This window comes from Colletotrichum godetiae (assembly GCF_030913485.1).
Source record: "Colletotrichum godetiae strain CBS 193.32 chromosome Unknown BDP55scaffold_22, whole genome shotgun sequence".
NCBI classification, from domain to species: Eukaryota; Fungi; Ascomycota; class Sordariomycetes; order Glomerellales; family Glomerellaceae; genus Colletotrichum; species Colletotrichum godetiae.
The window spans coordinates 478,281-504,919 of NW_026851270.1; the positions used below are offsets into that span (position 1 = coordinate 478,281).

The 26,639-nt window shown below is 54.0% G+C and overlaps 6 protein-coding genes across 6 annotated transcripts; 5 read left to right on the plus strand and 1 right to left on the minus strand.

Annotated features, from left to right (window-relative positions):
* Nucleotides 1-1,308: 1,308 nt before the first annotated feature.
* Nucleotides 1,309-6,797, minus strand: BDP55DRAFT_729042 (endosomal peripheral membrane protein; the record flags this gene model as incomplete). The annotated part of the gene is made up of 6 exons (XM_060579519.1): nt 1,309-3,411; nt 3,460-5,961; nt 6,012-6,100; nt 6,150-6,530; nt 6,596-6,662; nt 6,720-6,797. The coding sequence occupies 6 exons, from the start codon at nt 6,795-6,797 to the stop codon at nt 1,309-1,311; spliced, it is 5,220 nt and encodes a 1,739-aa protein (XP_060429275.1).
* A 418-nt stretch (nt 6,798-7,215) lies between these two features.
* BDP55DRAFT_161567 (ubiquitin-conjugating enzyme) lies at nt 7,216-8,103 on the plus strand. Its single transcript, XM_060565683.1, has 4 exons — nt 7,216-7,474; nt 7,554-7,633; nt 7,702-7,907; nt 7,989-8,103. The coding sequence occupies exons 1-4, from the start codon at nt 7,402-7,404 to the stop codon at nt 8,050-8,052; spliced, it is 423 nt and encodes a 140-aa protein (XP_060429276.1). The 5' UTR covers nt 7,216-7,401; the 3' UTR covers nt 8,053-8,103.
* A 796-nt stretch (nt 8,104-8,899) lies between these two features.
* On the plus strand, nt 8,900-10,120 carry BDP55DRAFT_552913 (uncharacterized protein; the record flags this gene model as incomplete). The annotated part of the gene is made up of 2 exons (XM_060569248.1): nt 8,900-9,312; nt 9,370-10,120. The coding sequence occupies 2 exons, from the start codon at nt 8,900-8,902 to the stop codon at nt 10,118-10,120; spliced, it is 1,164 nt and encodes a 387-aa protein (XP_060429277.1).
* Nucleotides 10,121-12,809: 2,689 nt separating this feature from the next.
* BDP55DRAFT_632444 (uncharacterized protein) lies at nt 12,810-13,283 on the plus strand (the record flags this gene model as incomplete). The annotated part of the gene is made up of 1 exon (XM_060572424.1): nt 12,810-13,283. The coding sequence occupies one exon, from the start codon at nt 12,810-12,812 to the stop codon at nt 13,281-13,283; it is 474 nt and encodes a 157-aa protein (XP_060429278.1).
* A 6,189-nt stretch (nt 13,284-19,472) lies between these two features.
* On the plus strand, nt 19,473-22,608 carry BDP55DRAFT_161670 (uncharacterized protein). Its single transcript, XM_060565686.1, has one exon. It carries the CDS (start codon nt 19,588-19,590, stop codon nt 22,429-22,431), a length of 2,844 nt encoding a protein of 947 aa, XP_060429279.1. The 5' UTR covers nt 19,473-19,587; the 3' UTR covers nt 22,432-22,608.
* Nucleotides 22,609-23,788: 1,180 nt separating this feature from the next.
* On the plus strand, nt 23,789-26,381 carry BDP55DRAFT_694214 (glycosyl hydrolase family 3 N terminal domain-containing protein; the record flags this gene model as incomplete). The annotated part of the gene is made up of 5 exons (XM_060577322.1): nt 23,789-23,828; nt 23,975-24,447; nt 24,501-26,288; nt 26,310-26,337; nt 26,359-26,381. 5 exons carry the CDS (start codon nt 23,789-23,791, stop codon nt 26,379-26,381), a joined length of 2,352 nt encoding a protein of 783 aa, XP_060429280.1.
* Nucleotides 26,382-26,639: the final 258 nt, after the last annotated feature.

Below are 26,639 nucleotides of genomic sequence, written 5' to 3' on the forward strand. Positions count from 1 at the left end.
TAGTACAATTAGGCTATTCACCACCTGTAGTAGACTCCACCATGGGGATTCTGCAGTAATTCGAAGCCATCACCAACTCCGAGTTCCTTCTTTGCCGTGGCTCATCATCAATGTCTCTCCAAACAACGCCAAAAAGCCAACTTCTTCTCAAGCTTTTGCTCAAGTCTTGGCTGGGCCTCCCCCGTCCCTCGGGAGGACTAAACCCTATATTCCCCAGATTTCCTAATGGAGGTTGAGGACGCGCTAGTGCCGGCATCCACAAGCACGAGGTCTCTGGATACGAGAGGGGAATTGGTGGATATTCTTTTGGTGAGGAGAAGCAAGGGGGGTGTTTGTTTGTCCTGCAGGCGTCGTTTACTTGGCGTTGGAGGTAGACACGGGAGGAGTGAGGAGGCGGGCCGTTGGACCGGTGGGATTCCACACCCTCGTATGCGGGGGTGGAATGGGTAGACGGGATGGGACTAGATGCTTATGTGTTTTGAAAAGATGGCTTTTGGGGGTCTGACTGTTTTGGTTTGCTTCCTTTTCCCCCTTTTGGGTTGTGCTTGTTTTGTGTGTATTGTACATACAACCCAGGCAATACAGGGAACGATGGATGAATCTGGGCGTTAAGTTGATCTTGTAAGGCTCGAGGGCTTACTACGAAGCCTTCGTTTCCAAAGATGGCATTGACTGTTTTGGTGGCTTTCCTTGAGGATCCATGAAGTTGATATTTGCCTAACAGAAGAGGTAAGTCAAAGTATCAATAGAACAGTGAAAGTCCATGCGATGTTCTAAAAAGACACGATTCGCTGCCTGTGAGAAGAATTTGCAGAGACCAGGATGGAGATGCATTGATAAGGGGCGCGAGAGGAAGAGCCGTCCGTTATTTTTTTTGCGGGTTTTGCTTATTCCTCTCGTTCTTGGTACGGCTGACTGGCTGTTTGCACGCGTGCATGGGATTCGTGTTACCTTCTGGCCATTACATGCTCGTAAGAGTCGCGACTTACCTCTTGAACGCCACAAGGGGGTACGGTGCTTTTGCTTTGGTTGTTTACGTTTGTTGCGAGATTGCCCTCGCTACACAGAGCGACGATGCGTGATGTGCCAGTTAGGTTCGTACATCGGAATCTCGAAGAAGACGACGGTGATATTGAACTGCATTATTGGAATCGACAAATGATGATGATGCTCTATAAACCGCTAAAGCATAAATTCCAATATCAATCCCCTAGTGCAACGAAGATCTACAACTTGCTGGCCATGTCTGTCTAATAGGCAAAGTAGGTAATGATACATTGAAAACAGAGCAATTGTGCAACAACCTCCTTAAACACCCAGCTCACCGCCAACAACCTCGAGAGCCTCCACACACAGCTTCAATACCGCCTCGTCCCCAGAGGAGCCCGCCACCTGCACGGCACTGACGAGGAGGGGATAAAGCCGCAGCAGATGCTTCCTCCCATCGCTATCAACGTTGGGCGTGCTGGGGATAGCGTCCGATTCGGACGTCAAATCGACCAGCTGCCGCAGCACGCGCAACAGCTCCTTTCGCTGCGAAAGAGGTTGCGGCATGCGGCCTCGCAGGGGCTGGTCGGCAATGTACGCTCGCACAGTCAGCGCCGCGCGGAGGATCAGAAACGGCGCGACGGTGCGCGCGATGCGGATGTGTAGGGCCTGTGGCGCCTCCGAGAGGTGCGAGGTCGCGGAGCGTGGGGGCGGGAACGCGGGCGTGGGCGGCTGCACGACGATGCGTAGGCTCGAGACGTCGTAGGTGGACACGAGGGAGAAGAGCTCGTCGACGCAGACGTATGCCATGCGGTCGCGGCGGGTCGGAAGGGGGTCGACGGTGCGGCCGGTGCGTTTCTTGTAGAGCGCTGCGAGGCCGTTGGCGCCATCGCTGCTGGAGCCGAAGAGGAGGAAGGTCTCGGTCGGCGAGGGGTCGTGGATGATGGAGGTCCGGAAGAGGCTTTCGGCGTAGGCTTTGCGGGTTTTGTCTGGGATTGCCTCGGCTCCTAGGGATGGAATGATGAGTTCGCGGAGTTTGTGGAAGGATGCAATGTCAAAGGACTCGTCATCCGAGAGGTCTGCTGATGAGGGCGCTGCGTTGGTGTCCGCGCTTACGATGCCGTCGGCGATTCCGACAACCATCTGCCACATATCCTGGAGCGTCGAGCGGGGGATTTCGAGGGCGCGGATCTGCGGGAGCGTGGCTTCCAAGATGGCGAGTATCGAGTTCGTCGCAAGACGCCATGGCTGGGCTGACTTGGTGACGATGGGGAAGCCGTACTTGAGAACAACGGGCTTGGAGAGGGCCGAGAGGGCAGAGGAGAATGCTTCGCTGGCATAAATGTCTGCGTCGGATGCGTTGCGGAGGATTAGCGTTTGCAGGATGGACATGCTGACTTTTGACATGGCCACGTATGTTCTCCTCTGCGTTGCGCTCTGTGCCTTGAGTGCTTCGTCGCTGAAGGCGAGGCGGACAAACTCTGCCACCTGGGAGATCATGGCTGAGGGCACGCCAGCGAGATCTGTTCGCACCATCTTGATGGCTTCCATGACCTGGTTCTGCAGCGGCGTGACGTACTCAATGTCATTCACGTAGGCTCCTACCGTGGCTTGTTGCAGGGCTTCTCGGAAGAGCGTCAACATCTGGCGGACCCGGTCCACTGTGAGATCTGACTGGACCAGTTGGTACACATCGTGGAAAGCCGCAACGTATGCGATGAGGCAATTTTGGTTGTCTGCCTTCTTGCCATCCTCTTCGTCTAGGGAGACGGGCGTCCCGCGAGACCACAGCTCCCATGCCGCATTGACAGTATTTGTGTCAAAGATGGGTCTGCCGGGGTCGTAATCGAGCTTGATGACCTTGCCGAGTGCCTTGTACGTGGCCGTGTTGATTGTGAGCACCTTGAAGTCGAGTAGGGTGGCAAAGTGACCAAGCAGCTCTTGCCACAGAGCATTAAATGAAGAATGCGTAGACAGGGGCTCCATGTAGGTCGTGAGGAGCTCCGAAATACCGGTCAATACAACGGATGCTGTCTCGTGCCATTCTTTGCGGTCTTGCAGGGTGGTACTGTCGGTTGCCGCAGCCTGGAGCTCTTCCTCTATTGACGAAAGAAGCTTGAAAACCACAGACTTGACGCAGGTGGACCAGGCCTCTGAGCTCAATTTGTCGCCGTACGCGTCAAAGATTCTCAACAAGGTCTGGATTGCGCTATTACGGAGCTCCAGACGTCCATCAGCTGTGACTGTTGTGAGTCTCAGAAGCAACAGCATCCAGAGAGCGGCGTCTGAGGCGATGTGCTCCGAGTTTGCGGCCAAGGCTGCCAGGTCGGAGATACTTGAACCCTGCATCAGATCGGCATTGACGGGGAGGGTCTCAGTCTTGCCAGAAAGGAAATCTGACAGGACCCAGAAGAAAGTAACAGTCTATAAAGTATTAGCTTGGTCCTAAGGCCTTGACCCTTCGTAACATACCGTTAACGCAATGTTGAGGTCATCGTCTTGTGAGCAAAATTTGTAAAGGGTATCGACAAGTATGAGAAAGCAAGAATTCGGCAAGGACGCTAGGAAGTCGGAGCAGATCAGTTGAAGAGAATTGAAAGAAGACCGAACAAGCTTCGCTGACCGGGTCATGAGAACGTTCGTCTGGGAGCCCCGACGTTCTCCGGGGGCGAACTTTTTGTTGATGAAGATAGAGCCGATTATCTCAAAAGCGATCTCCCATCCGCTAACGAGTGTCTCGCCGCAGTTTTCAAGCAAGTTCTTCAGTCCTTCAAGGACGACCTTATGAATTTCGACGTCAGTGCTATGACTGGCGACGGTGACCTCCCTATCTTCTTGCTGCAGGGGAAGGAGTGCATCGCGGAGAGCCTCTAGGAGAAGCAACTGAACGTGACCGCATTGCTCGCGCTCCATTGTGGCCGCAATGTTGGCTGCATCAAGAGCCAGCCTGACCAGGATCTCCGCCGCTCGAAGCCTTACAGAAGCGTTCATTGAGGAAGCGTTGATGATATGGATCAGCTCGGAAGTCAAGGGCGTCCATCCGGATATGTCTGGCGAGTACGAAAGCAATCGATCGATGTTGATCGTGGCAATATCACCCAGCTTGGCCAGGGCAAAGTGGTCTTCTTGATTCGGTCCCGCGGCGGCTGCAGTAGAGACACTGAGAACCCGACGGTGTTGACCTGCTTGCGTCGGCTTCATGCCTCCTGATGTGGGCGATTTTGGTTGCGCCGCAGTCTCTGTCTTCTGCTTGTCGTCTTTTGCTCTTTCCAAGAGATTGCATACTGCCTCAACAACTTGCGCAAAGGCGTCATTGGGAAAGTCGATCGTGCTCTCGATCAGACGAGATGCTGCCGTCTCGACGGCGCGGACTTCGCTGCTGAAGTTCAAGAGCAACGCATTTGCTTCGTTCTCGGCATGTTGATCCGTTCCCTTGGTTGCAAGCGGCGTTCGGCCAGGAGTCTTACTCGTGGAGAATAGCACGAAATCAGCTTGCTGTAAGGTTTCCAGTATGATACGCCATGAGGAACCGAGAGTAGGGCCAAGAGCAATGCCAAGGTTGAGGAGCGCTCGCAGACATAGAAGATTACGGGTGTTGAGCGTCATCTGGCTCCCCTCAAGTCCTTGCTGCCGACCTCTGTCAGCCACGGGCGACGCTTGAGTGACAAGACTATCGACACTAAGTAACCCTCTTGCGTTGCTCAAAATGCTGTTGGGTGCTTCTGTGGTTGGTGTGGGTGTTGCCGGTCGGGCTGGCCCGGCATTCAGGCACGCCGTGAACACATTCGGCGGTACTGCCGCCTTGCCCAACGTCGTCAAGAATGCGTCTCTCGGGGTAGACAGCTGGAGCAAGCCGGCAACATGCGCGAACTTTTGGAACGCCCTTACTAAGCTGTGGTAGTACTCAGAGTCCATAGCAGCATAGAGGAATGTAGAGCAGGTAGCAAGGATGGCAGGCCAGCACTCCTCGATGATGGCGGCACAAATCTTGACTTCTTTGTGCATGGGATGATCCTCCAGTGCGAGGGGGTTTAGCGGAACAGGATTCTTTTTGAACGATGCAGCTCGCTCCAACGCAGCCCGTGACCCGTCTGCATCCTCTTGGGCAGGCGCTGGAGAGTCACGACCAACTTCCTGCTTCCCGCTCTTTTTGCGATTGCGGCTGTCTCCAGGAACGGTGAGGGGAAGGATAAATTTGGCAAGACCTTCGGAGAGCGATCCTATGCAAGACAAAGTCAAGCTGTAGATGTAAGAATCCGGAACAGATGGTGCCTCGGTCTTGTCGAGCTGGTCAATGCAAGGGACCCGGACGCTACTCCACTGCGTGCTAATGCCCACGTTGGAGCCGTCTGCGCTGGCGGAGCCGCTGATGATACCCGTGACACCACTGGCCTCGAGCATGGCTTGGTCGGTTGACGACGCGATGCTAGCGTAAGGGTTCATGACCGGAATTGTCGATTGATGTCCAAGACCAATCACGGAAGGCTTCTCGGTGCTAAGCCGCACAAAGGTCGCGGTCACATGTTTGAGAACATCCTTCTCGCCCTCTTTGGCGTCGTAGTTGACGAAGATTCGTCGGATCAGGGCATGCTCTGAGAAGATGCCTCGGAAGACCTCGAGACACAGTGCTCTTTTCCATGTTGCCGTGTCCTGATCCAGTAGATGCGTCAGGATATCGAGTGCATCTCCGCTTTCGGTTGGGAGGATGTTGATATGGCGTCTTAGGAGAGTGTACAGAATCCGAACCAGCCTGACGGACGTCGCAAAGTTGGGCTTTCCTTTCAGTGCGCTAGTGATGAAGGGCATGACCCGAATCTGTAGGATGTGCGCTTGCTCTTTGTGGGTCGAGAAGACGGCGGCATGGTTAGTCAGAACAGACTCTATCAGTTCCAACCCGAATGTTTGCGGCAGTCCAGAGAATCTTAGGTACTCGGGACGCTGGTTCTCGGTCATGAGGCATAGGTCGTTGAATATCTAAGCAGGTGTAAGTGGCGGGTACTATCTAGCATGAACGTACGACATACCCTGTACGCATCCAGTGCCGCTGCACGCAGCTCAACCGTGCCATCACCGGATGGCGCTTCGCCAGCAGGAGGGCCGTTTGGTGTAGTTTCTATCCATGATTAGCAAAGAACTTTGATGTGGAAACATGAGAGACTAACTGTCCTCTGCCACCACCTTGTCAAACACAGATACGACCAGCTGTTGTAAGGTTGCTGCTGAGGTGTTGTTGACAATGGCATTCTTGCTGGACTGGAGGATAAAGCAAATGTTCAAAGCGGTGATGAGAAGGTCGCCTTTAAGATCAGTGGCATAGTTCTGCAACAATGATGGCAACGCCTGAAGGATCTTGAGTTGAACATCGAGGCCAGCAGAGGTTGCCTCTCTCAGAGCTTCAAGGACCTGGTTCAGCTTCCCCCTCGGAAGAGCACGGGCGACGATGAGCCTCTGAAGGCATACGATGGCGATTCCAGTAAACTTTGCATTCTTGGTGCCACATGCGATGATGAAGGGGTTCACAAAGTTGGGCTTCTGGGCAAGCTCTGTGCCGAAAAGTCAGTGATGGGTCCATAGCTTAGAAAGATCGACAGGGGGGGGGGATACACACCGTTGGCAGCTTGAGCTTCATTAGCTCCTCTAAGCCCTTTGAGCTCCTCGAGAGACTTTTCAGCAGCCTTGTCCAAATTATGTTAGCATTAGGTCTTGATTGAGTTGAAGATTAGTTTGCGCACCTGTCGGAGGTCGTTGTGTTTCCGTTTGCTCTCCTGAATGAGGTTCGTTAGCTCCGTGGCCAGGAGCTGGGTCGTCATTCTGTCACAGGTGGCCTCTCGGGCAGTCCATTATCGATCTACGACAGACCTCAGTGAAACGAAGAAACAAGCGCAAAGAAAGACGGACTTCAAGGCTATGTCTTGTCGAGAATTGTCGAGTTGATAGGGATGAACAAGGCAAGGTAGGGAGCTTCCGTCTGGACAGCTACGTCTGCTCCTCTGCGCTTGGCAGCTCATCCACAGCTCCCGATTGAGGTGAGCTGTCCACCTTGAATGATGACTAAGGCATCTCGCATAAAGGTATCCACACCGCTCAGGTGGCAGAAATGCCCAAAGTGGTTCACCGCCCTGTGATGCCCCGCGCTGGCCCCTGCGCATTGGGCAGTCTGGGGCCTCTGGGCCGACCGTGACAGCGCCTTCAGGCGCAAGCCAGCTGAATTACACCGGTGGCCCCTTCTATAAGGAGATGTCCCACCCTCCTAACCCACCAAGGGGCCTTACCTAAGATCCGGGCTGCATTGCACTCACCTTCCTCCCACTTCGCAACCCCTCCAACTCTGAACATCTACGCTGCGGTATCTTTCCGTCGCCCTTTGACAAACACACCAACCCCAAGCCTCTCGATACCCACACACAACTCATCATGGGCGCAAAGGTTCCACGCAACTTCAGGCTCCTTGAGGAGCTTGAGAAGGGCGAGAAGGGTCTCGGAGCAGGTACTTGAGCCCCTCTAATGCAACACCAAGCAAGCTGCCCCGCGCATCTCGCATCTCTGACTGACTCTTTCTGGTGCAGAGGCTTGCTCCTACGGTCTGAATGATGCCGAGGACCTCTTGATGTCCGACTGGAACGGAACCATTCTCGGACCCCCTCACGTAAGTATTTCCTTTGTTTCTACTGGCCAACATTGAGGTGTTGCGCATCACTGACCGGTCCTTTGCAGAGCGTTCACGAGAACAGAATCTACTCCCTCAAAATGCACTGCGGTCCCAACTACCCCGACGAGCCTCCCACGATACAATTTGTGAGCCAGGTCAACCTGCCCTGCGTCAATTCTCGCAACGGCGTTGTCGATCACAGACAGCTTCCCTGCTTGGCCAACTGGAAGAGAGATAACACCATGGAGACCATCCTCATTGAGCTTAGAAGGTATGCCGGGGAAGATGCATTTCGGTGCAGACTGAATGACTGTAAGCCCTCTTAAGGCAAGGCTAACCTTCGTTTCTTCAGATACATGGCGGCTCCTGCGAACAAGAAGATCGCTCAGCCTCCCGAAGGTTCTACATACCCGTAGTGGCCTATGTTCATGATTCCCAACGATGCGCGAAAGAGGGTTTGGCTGGGTAGGTCGGGCTGATTATCGGTACACATGGCATGGGTAGTATGGCTCAATGATTACGACTTTTCTTCACACCCAAAGTTCTCTCCCCCCGTTCTGATGTGCTTATGAAAGGACTTTTGAAGGAGGACAATGTATCCTGCTTTGAGAGTGTGGACAGAGTGAGACGGAACAGGACACCGCCAAAAGCATACACCTCTACGGGTGTGAGATTCAGATCTAAGGTAGGTACCACATTCTGGGCTATATTTGCTGGTTCCACGCTGGACTTTTATCCTCTCAAACCCTCGCAGTCGTCCAGTTGGCGATGTCACTAGTTGTCGTAAGTGTGTGGGAATCATGTTAAAGTGAGGTAGGTGATAATGGATCCTATGATTGATTGTTGTGGTGACTGTCATGATGCTGAATATTTTGAGACCCGGGTTTCATGACTAGCCAACATCAATACGGTTACGGTCCAATGCAAAATCAGAGGTATCCGGGCTTCAAATCCGTTGCGAACAGATGTGCCGTCTGGTCTCCAGGCTGACAATGCAAGGCCTCGTGTCTGGGATGTCCTGGATGCCCATGGCACCACGGAACGGGAGCATCAGAGCCGGTGGGCCTCGGCCGATGCCGTCGGCTAATCATCGGTAGGCAGCTACAGCCTCCGTCATCCATGGGATTTTTTTGCCCCGGTCATCAAACGACGGGGGATCCACCGATCTTCTTTGACCTTAGCTGATGACCTGAGTGAGAGCTGTTCTGGAGCTCGCAACATCCATCTGATCCACGCATCTCAATCTATGTCAATGCAGCAGACATGGCTTCGGCGGTAACCAAGGCCGCACTCTCCGCGCCGTTGCGACGGGCTCTCGTCCAGTCGCAGTCGCGCGGCTTCCAGACCAGCACAAAGAGCCTGCTTCCATCAGCATTCGGCTCCAGCTCCAGCATCCCGCCGTCCTACTTCCAGAGGTCGTCGCTCCCCGCCAACACCGTCATCCGCTTCGTTCCGCAACAAACAGCATGGATCGTTGAGCGCATGGGAAAGTTCAACCGCATCCTCGAACCCGGTCTGGCTATCCTCGTCCCCTTCATCGACCGCATCTCCTATGTCAAGTCACTCAAGGAAAACGCCCTCGAGATCCCCAGTCAGAGCGCCATCACCGCCGACAACGTCACCCTCGAACTTGATGGTGTCCTCTACACCCGCGTCTTTGACGCCTACAAGGCTAGGTTTGTTGGCATGCCCTCCACGATCCCATGGTAGCATACTGACCCTCTTTCCCCCAGCTACGGAGTCGAAGATGCCGAATACGCCATCTCCCAGTTGGCGCAAACCACGATGCGATCCGAAATCGGCCAGCTGACCCTCGACCACGTCCTCAAGGAGCGTGCAGCCCTCAACACAAACATCACCGCCGCCATCAACGAGGCCGCCCAGGCCTGGGGCGTCACCTGTCTCCGTTACGAGATCCGCGACATCCACGCCCCCGCCGGCGTCGTCGAAGCCATGCACCGCCAGGTCACCGCCGAGCGCTCGAAGCGCGCAGAGATCCTCGACTCCGAGGGTCAGAGGCAGTCGGCCATCAACATCGCCGAGGGTAAGAAGCAGAGCGTTATTCTGGCGTCCGAGGCCATGCGCGCCGAGCAGATCAACAGGGCGTCTGGTGAGGCCGAGGCCATCCTTATGAAGGCCAAGGCTACCGCCGCCGGTATCGAGGCTGTCTCCAAGAGCATTGCCGACGGCGAGGATGCTGCACAAGGCGCCATCAGCTTGTCGGTTGCCGAGAAGTACGTTGACGCTTTTGGCAAGCTGGCCAAGGAGAGCACGGCTGTCGTCGTTCCCGGTAACGTGGGAGACATCTCCAGCATGATTGCCACTGGCCTGAGCGTCTACGGCAAGGTTGGCCAGGCGCAAGCCAGGACGATGGCGAAGCAGCTCGTCAACAACGAGGAGTCCGACGAGGGAGCGTCTGGAGAGCCCAAGCAGCTGAAGGATTCGGTGCTTGAGAGCTTTGATCAGGCGGCAGGACAGAAATGATTACCTTACAGAGTACGGAGCCGGCGTTGATGGACATACATGCAAGATAGGAGAATCGCCGGGTGTCACATTTTATGTACTAGTACTACCCACTCAACCAAAAAGACGGGCGAGGAAAATGCCCATGCATACCATAGGTTTAAATTGACTTGATCAAAATCATCGTTTGCATACTGTCTTGTTTGATGTTGAAGTCCCGTTCAAGCTTAGGGTCCGTGGACTGACGCGCTGCCTTGTTAATTTCCAGGTCTCACCGCTACCGTATATTCCACCCTCTGAATACGCAGGAAGCCTTCATATACCCCTCTAAGTCCACTCTTGTTACCAGCATAGCAGGCGCCTTCCTAGGTCGGTTGGTCAGGTCAAACTGGCTGGGTGATGGAGTGGTTTAAGGTCAACAATTAATATCTCCGCCCATAGCCTACTCGACGACAGGCTTCGAGTTCGAATCCTAACATAAGCACCAAGAGATGTAGCCTCACCGGCGGTGAACTCTTTTTTCTTTTCTCAATTTTGTAAAGGAAAGGAATACAGAAGGCTAGGCATATTCAGACCGTCCTAGACTTATTTCTAATTGGGAACTCGGGTGTGGCTGGAAAACTTGCGGCCTAGGAAGATGAGAGTAAATACCTTATATTTCTTCCTCATTCCATGGTCCATCGAGATGAATGGATTGCTTGAGAAGAGGTTCATTACTGTCATCAGAGCTCTCACCTACGCTGTACCGTGTCATTGCTCGGTGCTCACAACATCGTGAGAAGAATGGTTTTATGACCCTGGCAAATGAAAGAAGCCGGGGTTTAGTAAAGCATGAGTTATCTGAACTTGCGTCACCGTGTTCCGCCATAGGGACGTTAACGAAATGCTTTTATGAATAGCTCACATGAGGTCAGTTCCCCTTGAATTAAGACCGACAACGTCTTGAACATGCTTTGCGTAGTAATCCGATTGTAATACACAACTTTATTCCATTGCTAGCGGGCAGTACCAACTTATCGAGCAAAACTTTGCAGCGGATTGATGGTTCTGAGCTCATGCCAGGAGGCAGAAGAAAGCTGACTAGGAACGTGAACTGGCTTGTAGGATGACAAAGCATAGTGCAATGATGCGGTTGAGCAGTTATCAATGTCCATCTTGATAGTGGAACAGGGTTGCGGGCCTGAAGGCATCATATCACAAGAGCGTACTTTAGAGATCTCCAAGTATATACCTTATTCACAACATGAATGGTATATAAATGTCAGTGTAGCTTGACACTTCAGGAGCATGAAGCTGCTCATGACAATATCCAGGCAGCTATTACTGTGCTAATAGGAAGGTTCCAACTTGGCCTTGTCAAATTCGAACATAAACCTACATGGGCCCTCGAATTCGCGTCACTTTCCTCTGAGGTGGTCTTAACTTTCTCAAGCAAGTGCATTGGATGAACACACGCCAGTACGTACGAAACGGAGCTGCCACTTAGGTATCTCACGCACACCACAATCTCAAAGCTATGGCATAAGCACGCTTATGGTCCTACTGACAGCCTAACGACTGAACCAATCAGTACATATGTGTCATCCATGAACACCTTCATGAGAGGGGGGAAATGATGGACACATCCGTTCGCGAGCGCACATGTCTGACGGATTGGATTGATGCTTGGGGCACTCTGCGGAAGTGCTTAGATTTTTGAAAAGTCTTTGATTAAGCTCACGATAAAGCTGTCGAAGGGTTTCTTTTGCTGATATACAACCGTACTTTTACTGTAAGAGCTAGAGTAACTCGATATCATCAAGGCTAGAAAGCCAACCTCATTTACTTCAACATAAGGTAAAGAGAAACTGTCACAGGTCCACTTTGATCGGTGACGTAGGAACTCAAGACTTACATAGGATGTAAGAAGACTGAAGAATGAGGCGAAAGGACAGCAGCACGTGCAGCAGACCAAGTTGTTGGATACAGACATGCATGTCCCTTCTGACACGATACCTGCCAACAAGATGCACGAGCATGACCTTGCGTGGTAGAGAATGCAAACCGCATACCCAACCTACTTAGCCGGATAAACACCGACCCTCCAGATCAAAAGAAGAAAGGAAGGGGAACAAGAAGAAACATCCTTAACATCGGCAGTCGAAAATGGCCCCTCGCACGGCCAGCTCTACCCCGCGAAGACTTTATTTTTTTTTCATCACGATGTTCTCTACCCCGCCAACTGGAACACCGGCGGCGGGTCCCTCTCCAGCACGACGCTCAGAGTTTTTGCAAGCGCGATCTCGCAAGATGCAGGCGAGTGGGCAAGAAAGGCCGGGCGGTCATGCGGGCCTTGCCTCTCGACTCGCCTTTTTGGCTCTGGGCTTTCCTCGAGGTTGAGTGAAAGCCCGGGGGCGAAGGTGAATGGCGAGGGGGGTCATGTCGGAAAGCGGGCGACGTCGTATCAGCATCGGCGAGATCTCCCGCGGCCGAATTCACGAGCGTGGTCTTGTGGCAGGGGAGCCGAAGGAGGCGATGGATCATAGCCTATCTTTCAACGGATACACACAGGCGGGCTGTAGCCTTTGGCAAGGTCGGCTTCTGCACCTCGCTGACCTCACCAAGCTGACTGGAGTTGACCGAACACCCGTGATGCAGTTTGCCTGCCGCCTTCGTGCGGCACAGCACCGTAGGCTGGCGCCCTTCTTCTCAGCTGTTAGCCTGTTTCGAGATGTCAGCTCTGCATGATGGGACTGTGAGGTTTGGCGGGCGCGGCCCGCTCAACTTTGGGGGATTTGCCGTGTTAGGGCTTGCGAAACTTCGACAACGCGGCCGAAGCAACCGGGGACGGGCAGCAATGAACATGTTTGGCAATGGGCCGCGGGAAGGGGGAGGGGGCATGCCCGACTTGGACTCTCTTACTCAGGCCTTTGATAGTGGAGTTTTGGCCCTCGTTACCGTACGGAACATCGACCGACGGAGGCGGCCGCATCCGTCAGGGTTTATGATGAGCGAAGCTGGCTGGCAGATCAAGGACGTCTGGCAGTCAGGGCCAGGAAGAGTTGCTGTCACACCAGGGTTCCCGTCTCCGGCTTCGCGAAGGGGTCAACGGAGCAGGGAAAGAATTCGAACAAGAAATGCGGTCAACAAGCGGCTTGCCCAACTGGTGAACCGAGCTCCGATGATCAACCCGGTAAGGGTTTGAGCTTTTGGGGGCCTCAAAGGCACAAGGGTCGGTTATCTCAACCTTCTTTGCTTTTCTAATTCCTCTGGCAGACATGGGCACATGCACCTTTTGTCAAGGGGAGGGGGGGGGGCAGGATCACCATCTAGCATCGGGGCGGGACTGTCAGAGAAGAGGACGCTGGCTCTTTATGCCTAATAAAGCATGCCGATTTCGCGGCGAGATATGTCTGATCTACATCCACGCAACCAGGCTTTGCAGGCAAAATACAGAGTTGGCGTCCAATGAGGATGGACAAGGCCTGCGAATAGTTGCAATGCTCTACTGTCCTCTCAGGCTTGAAGCAGCGCATATCAAAATCTGCCCTTTGAAAATCACAAAACAACGATGGTCTCCGCGTCGCCTGAAAAGGCCGAGGCCCCCTGACCGCTTGGTCGCGGAGCTTCAACATCCCAAGCTGGCAAGCTCTGACCGTGAGTCCACTTCTCATGCCGAATGTGGACGGTTACGGAAACGTTGTAGCGTAGAAAGTAGGAAAAAAACAGACGAGAGAAGCAGGGTGACGAAACAACCTCGTAGGCACGGTGGCACGCAAAGTCACGATGGGATGGGATGGGATGGGGCTGATGGCAACCGCCTCATCCACAGCAGATCTTGGTTAGCCTTACTCTGCAGCGGGGCTGGGATCTTGGATGCGATGGATCGCCGACTTTCCTATTCTGAAAAATCGTTGCGACGCTCGAGGGGGTGTGAACCGTGAGGGGTGGTTTGCTAGCGCAGCCAGCTTGGCAAGCTGGGCTTGCTGCTTTGCTTGGATTAAAGTGCAGGGCGATGTTGCAATCCCAATATGGATGCGAGAGCATCCGTGCTGCAACAACGGGCCAAAGCTCCAACTACTTCCAAGTTTAAAAGGAGCTTTCGTCCGAAGGATGATTTGGTAATGGTGTTGAGCGAGTCAAACCGAGTCGAAGTGGCAGCCCGGTCCGAACTCTGCTCCGCAAACTCTGCAAGTTTGCTAGAGCGATCAGTGACGAGCCGTGTGTCTGTGTGTCCCATCATGGCGTTTGCTCGAGTGGAAGGTGTTCTTGCGGATGTGCCATAGATCTTCCCCGAGAGGTTGCTTCCTTTGATTCTGTCTGCCCTCTGATGTCAAGGGCCTTGTCTGGTCGCTGATCCAGATCAGCAAGTTGAATTAGACTTCGCAGCAGCAGCGTGCCGTGTACCTTCTTCGAACCTCGACTTGTGAGACATTGCGGCGCCAGATGTCATGCGTGCCATGTTCAGGGCCTTCAGGCTCAGGCGATAGACGCCAATCTATCGATCAAGGGTTCACCCGATTAAGGCGGGACAGGCCTAAAGGAAGAACCCCAACCGTCACTGTATCCGTACCATAGGATCTATCTTGGGGAACCGGTGGGATGGTCATCGCTTGGGCTTTTGAAGTTGGAACTGTCGAACTCCAGTCGACTTACTTGTCTGTTCCTGTGGTGAGAACTTGAACTGGTGCATTGTAGCAGTGACACGGTACGCGAGAGCTTCGGCGCCAACTCATCCGATGTTTAGTCTCGACAGCGACGATAAGCGTTTGGGGGGCTCGAGTCCGACCCGGTCCAGCATCAGGGCGTCCTCGACTCTTCGGCCACCACAGGCGAGAGAGGATACCTCAGCTCACTCTGTCAGAGCGGACCCTGTTTGCCTGTCAAACCTGGGCTTGGCTTGGCTTGCTTTTGCCTGGCGTGCTTGGATTGAATCTTTTCGGGGGTGCTTGGTGGATACGGCAACTGGCGATGCTGCTATTGACAGGGCCGGTCTTTAATCATGTGGTCAACTCATCCCGGTCTCTGACCGCGGCCCCCTTTCGATCGTTAATCTCACCGATGATGGGCAATCGACTCAAGCGAAATGTGGTCAATGTATTTCCCCTGGTCTTCAGCCCATGAGACCAAATACACCAAGACACCATTGGAAATCCTTAAGTGGGATCTGATCTGTATCCGTAATCGTACAAAAAAAGAATGTCAAGTTTGCTCAGTGTTTGCGGGTGACAGGCGCATGAACCACGGGCTCCCGTCTCTGGCATAGGATCGTTGTCCCCTTTGTTTGTACACTATCCATACGCAGTAGGTAGACGCATAATTTGACAGCTGTGAACTATTGGACTGGGAACCGGACGGTGCTGTTGCACGTCCCCACGGGTCCGCTAGGATGTAGGTATGTCTTCATAGTGTAAATACATTTGACGGCTGAGGCGCTTTGGCTTCAAACATTGTACTCGGAACGTCGGACGCGAGTCCTCGACAGACGTATCTGCGCGTCCAAATTTGTTTCTGGGCAAATAGGTTACGTTTTTCAAAGGTTCCTTGTGGCCTGTGCAATTGCAAGCGAACCTGGGTTGCCCTCGCTGTGCAGCTCGTGATGGACGCGTACACGGACGCCAAGTTTCGACCGGATACATCATTGAACATGGAATGGCAGGCTTCGGAAGTGGAGTTTGACTTCGCCGCTTGCGTGCAGGGCCGCCGTGTTACCGTGAACATGTCGGCACAAGGTCAATCCCACTCTGTTCTACAGGAACCCTCTCGTAGTCGTAGACCTCGTTGGAGTGGGTGAAGCCAAGCTGTTATTGCCTTGAGGCTTGTGTTGGAGTGGCACCGGTTCGTCGATGATCTATCCGTTCTGGGCAACGGGCTTTGGCACCTGCTGGAGATGTTGTTTGCCCGTTGTTGTGCCTGGAAGTACCTGTAGGATCGAGTAAGTTGTAACGACCCCGGTCTCCTAGTCCTACTCTTGTGAAGTTGTGAAGTCATGATTTCCACGCTTCGAGACTTTTCGCAGACCACTGTAAGGCCTTGACTAAGATGGATGGAAAGATAACCTCCCGCGTCAGTGAGTCTGCGACGTCGTCGTCGACGAGAGAGGGTCTGTGAGTCGTGGACCTTACTGCCGTGATGTCCGTGTCCGTCCTAAGGCAAGTGATGGACCTGTCGAGAGCGGCGCCTAGCCCGATGAAGTTCGTCCCTCATCCAAAAAGAGGCTCGTTCGCGAAGGGACCCGACGATATGGACCAGCCCACATGGGAACGCTTACAAGTCTGGACGAAATCGGTGCTCTCGCCACCGCAAACTGCAAATCCTTCGTTCCAACTTCCCGCAGGATAGACTAAGGACTGCTTCTCGTGTTTTCTTCTTTTGGTTCTGTGCTGTCAACGTCCTCACTGTCCCTCTCATTCTACCCCAAACAGTGTCATCTCCAAGTGGTCAGTCGATACGAGTCAGGGAAGTAGCAGTGAAGCTCTCTCTGCTGCATCTCATGCGTCGCAAAATCAAGTCGCAGCATCGACTGAGTCGGTCTTAGATTGCTTGCTTTTGCCGCCTGTAGAGTCTAATGAGAACAGACGTTGGAAACGCTCGACCTCTTCCACGTTGCCTTTTTTTTTTTGTGTCTCGGTGGAAAATGTTGGCATTGGCCGCGTCGTTGTCTCCGTTACGAACGTGCTAGGCTCATGCGAGCAGTGCTTGCTCATTAATGACATTGACTCCTTTTTTGCAAGCATCTCAGCCACGCCGTCCCCATCCCCAGGCCATGTCGAGTGGCAGAGCAGTAGCACGCCAGATTGAACAACGACTTCTGAAAGTGGGCGGTGGGCACGTAAGTAGTCCACTGTCGCAGTGGTCTAGCCCGCCCCTCTCTGCGAAAAGAAAAAAAGACATTCCAGAATACGTGGAGCATTTTGTAAGGCCCGGAACATGGGGCCAGGTTCAGTCAGGGGCGTTCCTTTTGACCGCCGCATATGGATGGGCCGCCCGTCTTTCTGCTGGGTTCGGAAACGGCGGGATCGTGAAGTGACACTGATATCTGCGAACTGAAGTGGCCAGCGGGCTGAGACTCTGAGTTGGCAAAGCATGAGCGGGCGGCGGGTAGTGCCATGGTGCGGAACGACGCCAGCCGGAACCCGTAGCTTCTGAGCAGAGAGAGGCGTTTGCATGGCACAATGAGCTTGCCTCTACTCCGTATGCTGTGTTGCTGCCAACTGTGCCATGATCCATCGTCCTGCCAGCTCAACTATCAGCAGCCTCCTTAACGGTGGGCCTCTCGATGTTGGCTGTTCCGCACCAGGCCGTTTCAAGAGACATGTTGCCCACTATACGTCCGGTCCTGCTGCTTCGAGAAGGCCTAATAGTGATAGGTCATCCGCATACTGGGGAATTCTGAGACAAGACCAGGACAGAAGCGGATGATCAAAACCACCCGCGATACATCGGATAATGGCCCTCATAACGGCCAGAGGCGGTGTCGCTCTGTGACTCCTGAATCCTAGGTATTGACTTTGTGATACCTACTCATATCCGCAGGCACGAGTGCTTCCTGTGGGGAGGCAACAGGGCTAAAAGGGGATGACGGGTGATCGGGACACGAATCGCTACTGAAGCTATTGCCAACAAGTGCCGTTACTACGATGACCGGCGTGTACAGATTTGCGATCCGGAGCTGAACTTTGTAATTGAATGCGGCGTACGGTCCACGGATAGACAGAGGCCCAAAGCGCTCATTGACCTTTCGGACGTCGATGACCATGGGTTTATGGAATAATGGCTGTTGAGCCTTGAGGCCTAGGATTTTTCTGCTGAATGGCGTCGCTGATCATCCCCGATGAGACTGTGGGAAGTATGCCCACCGCCCGTTATGGGCAAAGGCTCCTCCACACTTCTTCAGGGGCCCCAGCGATGCCCTGCAGAGATCATTCATTGGAAACCTGGGAAGGCATTCACGAGTCCCTCGGTTGGCGACTGGGGGTGCAGAAGACTCGGGGAGGGGGGGTCGCGGTTTCGCGCATCCACGGCCATTCAAGCCCCTGTTTGACCTCCGCTGTCAAATTGATTAAAAGAATATTGGGCGGTGATTGCGAGTGTCATCGGTGTCGTCTTCACGCTCTCGTCATCCGTCCGTTTGTTCTATCGAGCAGATGCCCCGTGCTTCCCGCGTCTTGTCCGTCCTGTTTCCGTTCTCCCTCTGCCAGCTGGATCCCCTCGGTGTATGGCTGAGGGTTGCAACCACTGCCAGTGGTGAATCCTTAGGGTCCAGTCCGTAGTTGACTATTTGTGTACGTATAGCTATAGGCATTTCCTCCTTTGCAATATCAAGATCATGGTTCAGGGGTGTGTTTCCGCCGGCCGACAACCCCTGCCTTAGCCCCGGGTGTCGTTGTGCAGCGCGGGAGGGGACCAAGAAAGTGCCAGGCCGAGGGCCGGTCATTGGAGGCCAGCACGAGGAGGTACGGATACTTGGAGGAGAGACGATTTTGGCGTTCGCGGTCTGTCCGACGTGCTCTTTTGCATTCCCACCGTCTCGTGTGGCTTGCAAGGATTACGTGCGGTGGACCGCCACCATCCATGCAGAATCTGGACGGCTTCCCACCCTAATCACCTGCAAGTCAGGCAGTCCCCAGCCAAGGAGGGGAGAGGTATCGAGGCGAAAAAGGTGGATGACTTTAGAGTAAAGGGTAAGAGGGTGCGGTATGTAAGGTTCAGGTGGCCATCCAAGAGGCCGTCACACGTCAAAGTGCCTGGTGCTGGGTGAAATTTCCAAGTTCCATTTCCCTTTTGTCCCCCAATATCATAATCGCTGTTCCCTCCCAACACACACTTTCCGAGGAAGAGGGAGGGCCCTGAATCTGCTTTTTTCGAGTCTTTACTCTTTCCGCCTCAAAGGTCTCATGTTCGACACGTGGAGAAGCAGCCCATTCGAAGAAATAGCTTGAAAGCCGAGAGAGCCCGTCTGGCCCGGACCGATCTGGAAATTGTGCCGGTGGAGACGCAAACAGGAGTTTGGCTTATTACCCCCCCTTGGTCCTGGGTGCCTTCGTATGACGGCCATCGTCTCATTTCTTTGTGTCGCTGTCGGAGTGGGAGGATCGCTTGGGAGGAATCTGTCCAGCTGTGCAACCAATCCTTTTTACTACAACGAACCACGAACGAAGGAAACCAACAAGAACCACAGCAGCAACTTGCCATTGGGAAGAAAGGAAACTTTGAGAAACAATACCAACATCGCATGGAGAATCGTCGTCCTGTCTGGCTCACCATAACCGCATGCATCGATAGCGCGGGTTGTCAATTTGCTTTGACAAGGTAGTTCCCTCCACTCCCCAACTACGAAGCTCTGCCATATGAAAATCCGCCTGGCCAAACCCACGCCTCCCGAGAAACCACGGGAGCTTTTTTGCTTCGAAGGCTTCTTGCAGCTCTCGGCGGGAAAGGCTTTTTCAGAAGAGAAAGACCTGGGCTGACCTGAAGGACAGAGGTCGCCGCCGCGCCGGTTCGTCGAAATGGGGCGAACCTCTAAGTTCACATTCCCCGTCCCCGGGAGGAAACAGAAACCGCCATTTGGCCCGATCGTATCAGGGCCCATGTCGAAAGCGCAAAAGGTTCTGGGGACCGCCGAGATCAACATCGACGCTCCGCGACAATGGGATTCCGCCTCCAACTCTGGCATCAGCGTATGCGTATCCGAAAGCACGGCGACTTATAACGCGAGCGAGAGAAGCCGAGGAGGAGTGATGCGCCATGAAGAGGAGGGCAGCTACGCAGGGAATAATCGCAATAATAGGAACAACGCGAACGCGCAATGGGAGCAGGAGTCCGAAATCGTGCCGGCTTTCTTGACGAACCGATTCGCGCAACTGAGCACAGAAGGCGGCCAGCGAGAGTTTACTACCGAGACATCGAGTCTCGCCCGACGTGGCTCAAACTCGACCATCACTTCGTGGTATGACAAGACAAAGATGCCTCTGTCGATATCGCAGCAGACATCCTCCTCCGCCATGGCCAAGGGCCTACCGCAGAAAGCCAACGCCGTACTCGACATCGAAGGCCAGTCATCCACCAATGTCCCGGCACCGTTGAACCTGAAAGCCAAGAAGAGGCCAAGCCGACTAGATCTCGGGCCCTTGTTGTCTCGGGCCAGGCACAACAGCTTAAAGGGTAAATCCGACCCTCAGCGAGCAAGCTCTGTACGCGGGAACGAATACACCAACCGATCACCCTCGCTCGCCTCGGTCACCTCGCCCAAAAGCACACCACCGCCGATCCAGCAAAGAATCGAGAGGAAACTTACTAGAAAGAGCACGTATGACAGCCTCAACTCGACCGGAAGCCGCCCAAGAACAGGTTCCAGCAGCCGCAGGGGCGCCAACGATATCAGCACATTGCCCAACCTATATGAGCATTATGAGCAAATGTCATTCGACCAAGTCCTGGGACACGACGGTCCTTTGGCTGCTGCATCAACTCATTCTCTGAACAGCGTTGCTCATACGCCACTGAGATCACCGTCGACCACGGACCATCAAAGGAAGAACTTTTCGAGGCCTCCCCTGAGACACGAGGGAACGACGTCCACATACCAGCCTCAATTCGCGCCGTTGCCAGAATCTTCTTCTACATCAACCGGCCATCAGCAGATGCAGCCCGATCGCGACTGCGCATCAAGCGTCTCAAGCCGCTATACCAAGACGTCAAAGGCCTCCAAACGGACAAGCCAGAGTCTAAATGGTTCTGATCTGATGGAAAAGAGTGTGCTGTCGCTGTCGTCTGACTCGGAAGACGACTTCTTCCCCGACACCGTCTCGAAATTCACCGGGGGTTCCCGCAGTAGTGATGCAGGCAGCTTGGCTCCCTCGTCGCTGAGGTCGACTCATTCGCGAGATGCCCCGTCATTGGGACAAGGCTCAAGAAAGTCTGTCAGGCATGCCAGCTTTGCCCCTACCAACACATATCTCACCATTCCTAGCAAATCACCGCCGAGCAAACCAGTCAGTGTCAGCTCGCGGATGAGCTCTCTACCTTCAACTACATATCGGCCTCCACCGGCTGCCTCGAGTCGGTCGTCACAATACTCGACCATGTCAACATCAACAACTGACTCCCTGAACAACTCCTTGAATAACTCTCTGAGCAACAACCGACATAGCCGCTCGGGCTACGGCGTTCAGGAGGCGCGCGTGATTGCCGTGCTCCCCCCGCAAGAATCACATGCAATCCCAGATCGCATGATGAGCAACCCGCCCCAGCGCATGCTATCCACAAAGTCTTCTTCTGTCCATTCGGTCGACCAGCCAACCCCGCCCATGAGCCCGACATCAGTGGAGTCTTTTATGAGTTCCGGCGGTGGCGCTGCCGCGGACAACAACAACAACAACAACAACAACAACAACAACACCGCAGACTCCCGCTTCATGGCCGTCACCCGACAGGAAGAGATGCTGCTCGCAGCTCTCCGAATGAAGCGGGCGCGCATGCGCGAATCGATCCTGGCCGAATACGAAGACGAGTCGAGAAGTTCTTCCTCTTTCCACCAGCGCAACTCTTCGCAAGGTACCATCACCGAGATGGAATGGCCCGAACCGCCGCAGACCCTCCGCCACCAGACATCAGCAACCTCAAACAGCACCATCAAGGCCGGATCGCGCGCTTCTGAAAGTCGCCCGGCGTCATTGGTCAGAGGCCGGAGTCATAACCGCAGCAACTCTCGCCACCTGGACTTCCCCGCGCCCTCCTCGCAGCCGGTCTCCGGAGCATCCTCGAGGACGGGTAGCCTGCGGAAGATGAGGCCGGTTCAGGAGACCACGACACAACAATCGAGCGAATCCTCCAAGCAGGAGCGGATTCTCCTCTACCTAGACAGGCCGGTAGGCAACGTCAACTCGATGGACTTTGCGGAGCCGAGCCCGGACCTGAGCGACTTTATGGACTTTGACAACGTCAGCGAGGAAGACGAGGAGTTTACGAGCGGCATGTCCATGTTTCGGAACCGCGACCACCACCGCTTCACCATGGGCAGCATGAGTAGCAAAAGCCGGGGACGGATGCTGATGACGGGCGAGAGGGTCCGGCACGAGTCCTCGCCGCTGAGACCGAGGGGCGGCGGCGATGACGACGACTACAACGTCGGGAGCCGGAGCGGGAGCACGAAGAGGGCGCCTACTTCCGAGATTGTTGAGAGCGATAGCGACGTCGAGCCCATGTTTGGGATCCCGAGGCCGGATTCGCCCGTGTCGCCCGATGGTACCCTGGGTCTTCCTCATCAAGGACTGTCGAAGAAGAAGGCTGTTCGGCTCAGTGCCGTCGGCAACGCGGGAGTCGAAGCCGGCTGGTGGGGTGATGACGGTTGAACTGTTTGACAGATTGGAGAAGTTTTTCCTCCTCGGAACAACAGAAAGTCTTGTTTGTCTCTCTCTCGCGTCGTGTGGGAACGATTTCCGACAAATCTTCTTCATGATACCCCTTGCACATGAACAACGTCACTTTTCTTTTCTCTTTGTCGATAACAAGATCCACTTGCTGTACAAAAGATTTTCTTAGCGGATATAACAAGAGGCGAGGTGTTATTGGGGCCCCAAGGGACTGGCGGGATGGAATAATTGTGATTCGGGAACTGGAATGAAGCGGGAGGCCGGGGGTGTTCTTTACATGAGCCATTTGCATTTTTATCTTTTCTGATGTATCTGTTCTTTTTTGACCCTCGAGATGGGGGCTACCCGGCATCACGCCCAGTCGAAACCATTTTCTATTGAATGTAATACTATTACACGGTACTCTTGGATGGGAGGGAGGGGCGGCGTAATGAAAGCATCAAACAAGTACTTAGGGAGGCGAAGGCCTTTGAGAAAAACGTCGCTAGCTGAGGAGGATACAGCAAAGCGATGAGAGCCAAATCAAAGTCGATGATGAGATGGACCATCAGGCGAAAACTTAGCACATAGTCATTCGATAACGAGATTACCTCAACCTCCTAGTCGTCTGCCTTTTCTTATCCCATAGCCAACATCATACCTTCTAGCAGCACCGCGCTTGCGTACTTGACATTCCCTTGACGAGCGCTCTAATCGCGTCACCTACGTAATCATGGCCTTGCTGATGAGCTTATCTATTTATCAGCTATGGTAATACTTCAAAAACATCAATGAAGGGATACTCGGCTTGTAGTAGGTCAACATCACGCAAAATACACACTCCAATACGAGATTTGACCGAGTCAATTTAAATCAAAGGCACATCAGTGACATTCGGTACAAGCTCAGCCTTGATTAGATATGAAAAAGAGTTCAGCCCCCGGTTGGGATTACATCTCTGGTGCTCATGCTGGGAATCGAATTCGAACTCGTAGTCTGTCGTCGAGTAGGCTGTGGGCGTAATTGGATGTTGACCTTGAATCACTCCACTACCCAGCCAGTTTAACCTAACCAACCGACCTAGGAAGGCGCCTGCTGTGCTGGTGACAGGAACAGGCTTGGAGGGGTACATGAAGGTATTCTGTCGTGGTATATTGTATTAAACGGATGAATATACTCATGTCCACCCGCGATCGTAGCCGTCGTGTACAACGCCTCAGCAACCCGGCCCCTTTGATTCATCGTCCTCATCGTCCTTCATATTATGGTTCAACATAGCTTCTCGAAGTGATTGCATCCACGATAGAAATATTCAATGAGTTTAGATAAAGCAGGATGATCTCTACAAGGGGATGATATGATACGGTCAGAGCGGTATGCCCCGCATCCGACGCGGGGTAAAGATAGGAACGATCAGATCTGCAAGGGAGTCCGAACCTCAGCCTCTTCTCATGTAAACACCATGTACGTGTAGCTCATAAGATGTACACACTCATCAGAAATCATCTATTTCTTCTACCCGGGACCATCCTGGTTCTGGCAGCCGGGTCGGGTCCATCAGACCAGCAGAAACCACTTACATCCCGGGCCTGTCTCGCCCCACTGCCCGCGTCGGACCCCCGAGCCGGCACAAGCAACTTCCCGGATTGCACCCGGGACCCCCTCTGCTCCATCAATGTGTGCGATGAGAGCCTCTCTGCGAACCAACGCGCCAAGGCGCTGGTAGCTGAGCTCACGATATGGGAGAAGCTGGATAATCTCGTCAACGAGGCGCCCGGCATCCCGCGACTCGGGATCCCGTCGTATGAGTGGTGGTCCGAGGGCCTCCACGGCGTCGCGTCGTCGCCGGGCACAAAGTTTGCAGAAAGCGGCAACTTCAGCTACGCGACATCGTTCCCGCAGCCGATTGTCATTGGATCGGCTTTTGATGATGAGTTGGTGGAGGCTATCGGGGCCGTGGTTAGCAAGGAGGCAAGGGCGTTTAACAATAATGGCAGATCCGGACTTGACCTCTACGTGAGTGAAGACTTAAAGTCGTCCCATTCAGATCAGATGTTGACAGAGTCCAGTCTCCAAACATCAACGCCTTCAAAGATCCCCGCTGGGGACGCGGCCAAGAGACACCTGGCGAGGACCCCTTTCACCTCCAAAACTACGTCGCGGCAATGCTCACAGGCCTCGAAGGATCCTCTGACCCATCCAACAAAAACCTCATCGCAACATGCAAACACTACGCGGCAAACGACTTTGAGCACTACAACGGTGTCGACCGCGCCGACTTCAACGCAATCATCACAACCCAGGACCTCTCAGAGTACTACCTCCCGCCCTTCAAAACGTGCGCCGTCGAGAAGAACGTAGGTTCCTTCATGTGCAGCTACAACGGCATCAATGGCACCCCACTATGCGCCAATGCGTACCTGCTGGAGGATATCCTCCGGCAGCATTGGCGATGGAAAGGCGAGGGCCAATACGTCTCTACGGACTGCGATTGCGTCGCGCTCATGGTCTCGTACCACCACTACGCGCCAGACCTCGGACACGCCGCCGCATGGTCAATGAAAGCCGGCACCGATCTAGAATGCAACGCCCTCCCCGGCTCCGAGGCTCTACAACTGGCGTGGAACCAGTCTCTCATTTCCGAAGAGGAGGTTGATCGCTCACTGACGAGGATGTACACGGCGCTCATCTCCGTCGGCCAGTTCGACTCTGCGCGAGAACAGCCGTTGCGATCGCTGCTCTGGCGAGACGTCGACACAAAGGAGGCGCGGGAGCTCGCGTACAGGGCGGTCGTCGAGGGCTCAGTGCTCCTCAAGAATGACGGGATCCTGCCCCTGTCCGTGGATTCGGACACGAAGTTTGCGCTTGTTGGGCCTTGGGCTAAAGCTACGACGCAAATGCAGGGTAATTACTACGGTCCGGCGCCGTACTTGATTTCCCCGTACCAGGCTGCTCAAGATCTCGGACTCGACTTCACGTATGCCCTTGGCTCCAAGATCAATGACTCGGATGACTCGCTTTCCGATGCGCTCAAATCAGCCAAGGAGGCAGACGTGGTCATCTTCGCGGGCGGCGTCGACAACACCCTAGAAGCTGAAACACTCGACCGCAAAACACTGGCTTGGCCTCAACCTCAGATTGAGCTCCTACGCGCTCTCGCCAAGGTCGGAAAGCCAGTCATCGTGCTTCAGTTCGGCGGCGGACAAGTAGACGATACGGAGCTCCTGGCCAGTGGTTCCATCAGCGCGATCCTTTGGGGCGGATACCCAGGCCAGTCCGGAGGCAAGGCCATCTTCGACTTACTCTTTGGGCGCGAGGCGCCGTCTGGGAGGTTATCCGTCACGCAGTACCCGGCGATCTACAACGAAGCGGTCCCGTCGACGGATATGAATCTTCGACCGGTACCGGGTAACTCGGGCCTCGGGCGGACGTATATGTGGTACCTCGGCGAGACGCCCGTGCCGTACGGCTTCGGCTTGCACTATACGACCTTTGACGTCAAGCTCAGAGCGCTTCAGGAGCCTGCTATTACCTCAACTGGAGAGTTTACACCTTTAGAAGACAGCGAGGACGCGTCTAGAGTCCCATCGTGGCAAAATACTCTGGAGAGATCAATGCTGACTGTTGCCGTGACGGTCTCCAACACTGGGAAAGTCGCCTCGGACTACGTGGCACTGCTGTTCCTCATATCGGATGCCGGTCCCGAACCTAGGCCGCTCAAAACTCTGGCGGGATACACTCGCTTCAGAAGTATCCAACCCGGCCAGGCGGCGGTGAAAGAGGTCGTCATCACCGTGGAACGTCTGGTACGGGTCGATGAACTGGGGAACAGAGTGCTGCATCCTGGGTCGTATGAGGTGTTTGTGGATTTGGATAAGAAAGCGGTGCATAAGTTCCACGTGGGTGGTCCGGCGGTGGTGGTTGAAGAGTTTCCACAGCCGAAAGCCTAGAAGTACTAGTATTGAGAAGGAAAGGGCAGTAGATGCCTCACATCGAAAGTCACCTTATATAGGAAGGTTCTAAAGTGAAAGTAACCACATATCCTTTTGCCGCTGATTGATCTGCCAATCCTTTCCATTCCTTGAGTCTAGTTTCACCGCAATTATATCCCCCCAAGAAGAAAAGTAATCCTATAGCAGCTGTGAGAAACCTATCTTCACTATGCGAATAATCGAAGACTAGTCAAGAAAATAGGCAGAAACAAGTTC